Source organism: Corvus brachyrhynchos, unplaced genomic scaffold (assembly GCF_000691975.1).
Source record: "Corvus brachyrhynchos isolate BGI_N302 unplaced genomic scaffold, ASM69197v1 scaffold175, whole genome shotgun sequence".
NCBI lineage: Eukaryota > Metazoa > Chordata > Aves > Passeriformes > Corvidae > Corvus > Corvus brachyrhynchos.
Window position 1 is genome coordinate 4,442,993 of NW_008238448.1, and position 7,153 is coordinate 4,450,145.

Genomic DNA, 7,153 nt, shown 5'->3' on the forward strand with positions numbered 1-7,153 from the left:
GGGCTAGAAGTCCTTTAAGAAACAGCAAATAGCAGCATTCAAACACCCACACACCAACTCCACCTCTGGTGCAAAACAACTCTCCAAAAAAAGGAGTAACAAAAACCTAGGGTGAGCTCACACAGCAGTATGACCACCGAGCAGCCAAAGGGGTGCAGGACTCTAACAGCATCAAACATGCACATATCCCCAGATTTCATTGCAAGGCTGTTCTACACTTGTGGTCTAACTATTACACATATTTTTGGACAGTTACACCAAGAGAAAGGACAGCATCAAGTGCAAAACCAATACACAGTTGTAATATGATGAACTGTCACAGCTCTTCCAAGGAAGCACATTAGTCAGAAAAGATTTAATCAGAGGAGCACTGCAGATATCACAGCTTCCCTCCAGAGCTGGCAAGAGCATGTCAGCAAACTGGGAGAGCCCACAGCTTGGAGTTAAGGGGTTTGCTGCTGAGCCCAAGCCGAGTGCATGCACAGCGGGTATTGGCCAGGTTGAGTACATGGCAGTGTTCGTTAAAGGTTGCCCAAGTATCTTTTCATTAGCCCACAGATGGCCTTTTCCACCTTTACAAATCCTAACTGCATACAAAACCAGCTGTTAGAGCATGGCACAATGCCAAAGCACAACTGCCCACTCAGAGCAACCTCCTATTTATGACCAGGGCCACATGAACTAACCACCAAAAGCTGTCTCAGGTGAAAAACACTTTGTCTTCTCCGGGAAGTTAAATTCTTATCTCTGTGTGCTATCTAGAATAAGTTAATAACCTAACAGGTCCAGCCTGGAGCAACACCACACCTAAAAAGAAGAGAAAGGAGAAATTTGATATATAGGAGACAGGTCTAGTTTCTTAATCTAAGTCTCTTATCATGTCACTTAAGTCTTATTAGGCACCCAAGTAGTGAGTGCACCACTGACCCCCAGAAATGCTACAAAGGGAGCAGAGAAGCAAAACTCGCACTTAGCTTCCTAAAGTACTCAGTTAGGTGCCTACCTTCAGATTCAGATGTCACAGGTGGGCATTTGGGTTAGTATCTAGAGTTTTTTAATAGATATGGATGGAGAGCTATGCTTATAAGAGTCAAATAAAGATGGGACATTTAACACTCTAATACAGCTACAATAATCTGAAATAAAATAGCCACAAAAATTACTCAATTAAATGAGATAATTTTTCAAGAGTTCTTGGCATGAGTAAGTCCAGTAGTTGCAAAAATGGACACGGGAAATGGAAAATACACAGGACCAGCAGGATGGTTTTGGCCCCAGAGTGGCAGATGTTTGCAAAAGGGATTCTGTGCAATTGTGTCTTCACTACTGTTTGCAAGATCTGCAGTTAGAACTAAGCATACCCATGTGCACAGAGTAAAAATTACACTTTCAAGATACTTTGTTTCACTTCAAACCAACCTTCTCTGTCCCCAGAGAATGTGATGGGAATATGACTAAAAGGAAGGGCACAGCTTTCAGATCAAGTTTACGCAATTTGGTAGGCTACGATTAGATTAACTAGAGTAAGATTTATCAAAAAGAGGAGCAAGATATTAAGTAGCAATTTCCTGCATATTGCTCTTTTCCTCTTTAGCCTCACCAGCTAACACTGCCCCTACTGACATGTATATAAGATAAACTGTGAAACTTGGCTTGTCCAGAAGGGAGTTCAAAGGCACTTAGTGGTGCTGGATTCAAAGCTCATTGAACAAATCTTGTTAACACCACAAACAGAATGAGTTGGCTGTACCACCAGTTAAAACCAAAACCATGGACCTTCTCATTCCCACAGTGATGCAAGCAAAGGGAAAGGTTACAAACTGTATATATATTTTGCAGAACCCAACTGTAAGTCTGTAGACTACCAAGGTCTTACTTCATCTTTTGAAAAATCACACTACAGTTTGCTTTACTGAGTTCAGAAAAATGAGTGTAATTTCCTGTGAAGTATAAGGTACTTAGAAAAAAGTACTGGAAGAAGAATGTGGAATTCACTTGGGGAGAAAATGCCCTGTAAGTCATCAAACAAAAAGCAGTCCTTATAAAAGACATATAATATCTGAAATACATTTCCCATCCATTAAGATGCAGGACTGCTACACTTATGGTGACGAAAGATCAGACAAAGAAACAACTGCTTTATCTTTGGCCTGTTGTGGCAAACTCTGAGTCTTTCTGAGCATGAATGAACAGCATCTGAGCTGCGTCTGCTAATTCATGGGAGGATGGTGCAGCAGCTCATCCAACCAGAACTGGTGATAGCTCTGAAAGATGTAAGCAGTCTGCAGATACTGAGCCTACCAACCATTGTCCCAGGAAACAGGGCTACACTTGCACACTCTATCAAAAACCCCAGCTGGGGGAGACTGTGAGCTAACCAGGTCAACACTGTTGGGGTGACACCATCCCTGGGCCTCACAGCCAGTCCAGCTAAAAAAATATCAGTGGTACCAGGGGAGTAGACATCATCTCTGATCAGTGGCCTACGCCCTGAACTATCCCTTCCATCAGCTCTCTGATGAAGTGCTTCCAGCCCTACACAGCCACATAAAAGACACTGTACACAGCTTTTCCAGCTGGACAGAATATTTGACTGTTTTGGCTCAATAAGCACAAGGAAATGGACCTGTCTTCTACAAGCCCTTCCATCATTCAGGAAACATCACTGATCAAAAGGAGGTCAAAGAGAGATTCTGTCCTGCTACAAACACTTCTTGCTACCTCCTTGCTGACTGGGGGGGTCAGAACAGAAAGTAACCGCTGCCACACCAATCAAACGGAGCCAAGAGAAACAGCACTGAACTGTTGCAATGAAATGGAGACAGCAGGTAAGAAGTTACCAGATGGAGTCTTCAGTGCTAAGCCCTCTTGCTGGCAAAGCTTATTACTTAACACCATATGTGGTGCAGCATGCCCTGAAGCTTGTTTTCATACAGCTGGTTACAAGCAGTGAGATATGGCAAGGGTAAGAGTTTGAAAATCTAGAGCTCAAAAGAGAAAATTCTCCATCACATAATTAAGCATTTGAATTTCTACTTTTCCTTTAATTACACCTAGTATCTCATTTTTGTGTTGGTTACCTTGAAATTTGGAAAATCTATTTACTATTTAAAATTTGGATCCCCTTGTCTGATGTTAGGCTCCCATTTCGAAAACTTCAGCCCATTTCTAGTTAGTGAATAGCCAGAATACACTGACCTAAAGTGGAATTTCAACAAGCTTTAAGCAGTCCCCCTCTTAGGAAGGAAAATATTACAGGTTCTCATAAACAAAGAGGATATTTCAAAATATTCTGCCACTAAAACCCTGCAGCAGATAGTTTACTTGTTCAAGACTGAACAAGTAAAAACACCTAGAAAATTAATCCAAATTATTAATTTACTTCAGGATCTCGTAATAAGCTAAGCAGAATAAGATGACCTGCTAGTTCTAACATAAAGGTTACTGGAGTGTAGCTGGAGTGCAGTTTAACTTATATTTTATACCAAAGTTTTTCATCATTCAGTGGTCTTTCATAATTTTGTTTTTCTGCTCAACATTACTCTTCAGCAAAATTAGTCCAAACACCTTGCACACATGCCTAATTATTTGAAGAATTCCTCCAAAGTGCAAGGGTCTGTTTGAAAGAGCACAACTGTAATCACTTTAATATCAATCACTCTAAAGCGAATGCCACACTCAGAAATAAAGTCCTGTAAAAGCAGGATTTTAAAACTGAAGAACCCCCAAAAAGAACACACAGATCAGCAGGAGAGTCAGAAAAAGAAACTCACGGCCTTGTTTGAACTCCTTAAATTTAAGCTCAAAGACATGACAAACTATCCAGAAGATAACATGAAAGCAAAGACAACCAGAACATACTCCCTTTTTTTTTTTGGCCAAAGAAAACAGTAAATGCTTTTTTATCCTTACTTGATCAACATTGCTTGATTTGGCAGCAGTTCCAGATGAATTTTCCCTCCTTCCTGTGTTCTTAAATAAGCAAATTCCTCCAACATATCAATATCTGAAGAAAACGTTAAAGATTTGAGTAGGGAAACAATGATAGAGAACATTCTTTCTTAGCCTCACATCTGAAGCCACATTGCTGAGAGTCAAACTGAAAAGCTATTGAAGTACGTCATTATTAAAAGTGATAGAGAAGATCACAGCATGTATTCCTAATCCTCCACAAACAGATGAGAAATGGCTTTTTAAAGTGAAGAACACATCCGTTAGTTTCTTTTCTTTGTTTCTTCATATGTAGACAGAGGTAAAGAAAATTGACCTCAAAATTCCATGGGTTTCACTTCCTTCTCCTGCACTGCAGGTTATGAAAGCAGTGCAAACTGATGCTGGACCTGAAGCAAGTGCCACCACGGTAGCACATATCACACTTTTTGTTTTCTCTTTTGATCCCTTACTTAGCTGCTTGTTGGGTTTTTTTTCCTTTCCTTTAACACCAGAGCTTATTTAGTTGCCTCGGACAGGAGTTAGACCCCCTTGCTTCCTGAGGCCCATGGCTGCATGTAAATTTAGGTTAAACATTAAACTGTCCATTTGTGTGTATGCTGATCAAAATTGATGTCAGATATCTGAATAGATAAATCAGACATGCTTTGCATGGACTTTGACATAGCTCATTATCTTACTCAACCCAAACATGTTACCCACAGAAAGCATTTCACAAACAAGAGCCAAAATCATTCAACCCTGAAGCACAGGTAGGTAGTGCTTTGTCTTTTTTGTTACCAGCCTTGTATATAATGCCCTGTACTTCTTAATGAAGAGATTTCTGTCACTTGCATAAGCAGCCTGAGCTGCTGCTGTTGTTCTGAATGGAAGTGCAATGGCAGTGTACTTAAGGGTAGTCTCTAGTGCCAGGGCAGGTGACAGGAGGCATACTTACAGTCCATTGTGTATTGCAGCCTACTACAAGAGGCTTTCATGCTGTGAAAATAAATACAGAATATCACAGGATGTGAAAGACATTCTTGTTCAGAGAAAGGATACTGGTGACATAGTTGAAAAAATTCTCATACTGGAAGTTTCCTTGCTGGCAGATTTTGTTGATGGCTTTCAGGAACAAGTTCTCACCCCTTGGCCACTCATGCTGAAGCAGAACAACTACGTGGCCCAGCGCCATATCATCTCTGCTGTCTGTGAAAGCTCTGAGCTTCAGGGAAAAGAATTACATTCAGACAATCAGGAAATACATGTTGCTTTCAAAAACATACAGGATTCATCTCACCTACATCTGTGCAAACACAGACATTCTTTAGAAATATATATTAAAGCAGAATGAAATACGCTTCTAAAGTAGGTTGGAAATTTCCAGCTAAAATACCAAATCCTCTCCACTGACCTGTAAGAGAAGTCTGAATAGAGACAAATATTTTGACATCTGTTCTATCTTCTCTGCTCAAAACTAAAACAAATAGAGGAAAAAAAAAGAGAAAACAAACCCTCCTCCATCAAGACTCCACTCTCCTCTCCAAAAAAAGACCCTCCACCAACCATTTAGGTAAGAAGGACTGAGGCACAGCCCTTCAGTCACAGCACTGGGATACAGCCATGCAGCTTCAGGACACACAAACTAGGCCTTAAAGACAACAAAGTTCCAATTGATCCTATCTTACCTTGAAACAAGCTAACAACAGATGAAGGCAGTAAGGCATGATAGCTCTACTGGTACATGGCCAAAGCTTCAAATCAGACCCTGCAACAGAACAGTTCTTTAAGGGTCTCACGACAGGTAAGTTGAAAGAAATTGAAATGGAGCAAAACAAATCCAAAATTGTCACATCTCAGGTAGGGAGGAAAGCTTTGAATGTAAATTATGAATGACCCAAAACGGGAAGTTAAACATTAAAATTTTTTTCTTCATTTCTCTTTTCCTGTGATAGGACTTTGCCACCAATATACTTTAATAGGTACCAGCAAGAAAACCACAATACAAAACCAAGAGGGAATAAAAAACTTCCTCCCTTTTTGTAATACAAAATGAGAATAATTACATACTCAACCAGAACACATGAACTAAAATTCAGCTGACACTGAGTTTAGGGTAATAGCAACGCCATACCTTTCCTGAATTTAGACTTGACTTTAGGTTGCTCCTCTTGTACTTTACCTCCTTCTTGTATTGGAAGTAAAATACAGCACATGAGGTCAAGCACTTTTTCGCATGTTTGCTATAAAAAGAAGGGACATGATAATGCTATATTTAAATTAAAGTTCTTAAAAATTCAGGTATGTTAATAATGATTAAAAATTTCAGACATTACAAAAGAAAAAAAAACAATCACAAAACTCTCTGCTAGAACTTGAGTTGACTTAATACACAGTATAGTCTGGCTAAGCAAAAAGTCTTAGCTGTCACTAAACAATCTCTGAGAGCCTACATACATCATTTTAATTGAGAAAAAATATGTATTGGCATTCTTCAAGAGGGTAAGATCAATATAACTGCAATCAAAAATTATTTTGTCTTGAAGGATTAAGTTTTCAAACGAATTCTTAGAATAGTTTTGTAAAATTTGTTCTGTTCATGGTAAAAATAGAAAGGAAGATGGCAATCTGACAGCATGAAGGAAAGTCAATGAATTTTTAATGCTGTTTCCTAGTAAGAGGTCTGTGGGGATATATGATCACATTTCCAGTGAAAAAGTACTGAAGTGGAAGGGACAAAAGCACTTGTCCAGTAGTACTAGCATGACATTAGATCCTAAGAGACAGAGCCCTTATTGTCAGTGCTGACACTGACTGACCTCAGACCACCACGCACTCCTGCAATATGAGAAACACAAAACATGTATTGCAAAAGTAAAGCAAATTCAGCAGTCAGGCCAAACAATATTGTTCTGGTGTCTTTTATACTGTCAGTTAATAACTAACTCTCTTCTAAGATGATCACAGAAGTTTACTTTTTCTTTCCCCTGCGACATGAAGCCTGTACCTAAAAGAATTTCCCCTCAATTTAAAGAACTCATTCTGTAAAGTTAAGGAATTCAAATTAAGGTTACATTTACAGACAACCCAAACACTTGTAGCCATGAAAAATCATAATGCCCAAATCTTAACTATCAAGCAGACTATACATACATATATAAAGAGTTGCTAACGACAGTCAGTTAATGTGGCAGGAAGTACAATTCTCCCTTTGAAGCACGGA

General features: G+C 39.4%; 1 protein-coding gene across 1 annotated transcript in view; it reads right to left on the bottom strand.

The window, feature by feature from the left end:
* The window catches only part of INTS10 (integrator complex subunit 10), a 20,305-nt gene that overhangs the window by 2,506 nt on the left and 10,646 nt on the right, over positions 1 to 7,153 (bottom strand). Inside the window, exons 12-15 of the mRNA XM_008635692.1 lie at positions 6,065 to 6,173; positions 5,619 to 5,698; positions 4,993 to 5,155; positions 3,913 to 4,006 (exon numbers count right to left, since the gene is read on the bottom strand). Coding sequence (XP_008633914.1) covers positions 3,913 to 4,006; positions 4,993 to 5,155; positions 5,619 to 5,698; positions 6,065 to 6,173 — 446 coding nt within the window. The remainder of the gene's footprint in view (positions 1 to 3,912; positions 4,007 to 4,992; positions 5,156 to 5,618; positions 5,699 to 6,064; positions 6,174 to 7,153) is intronic.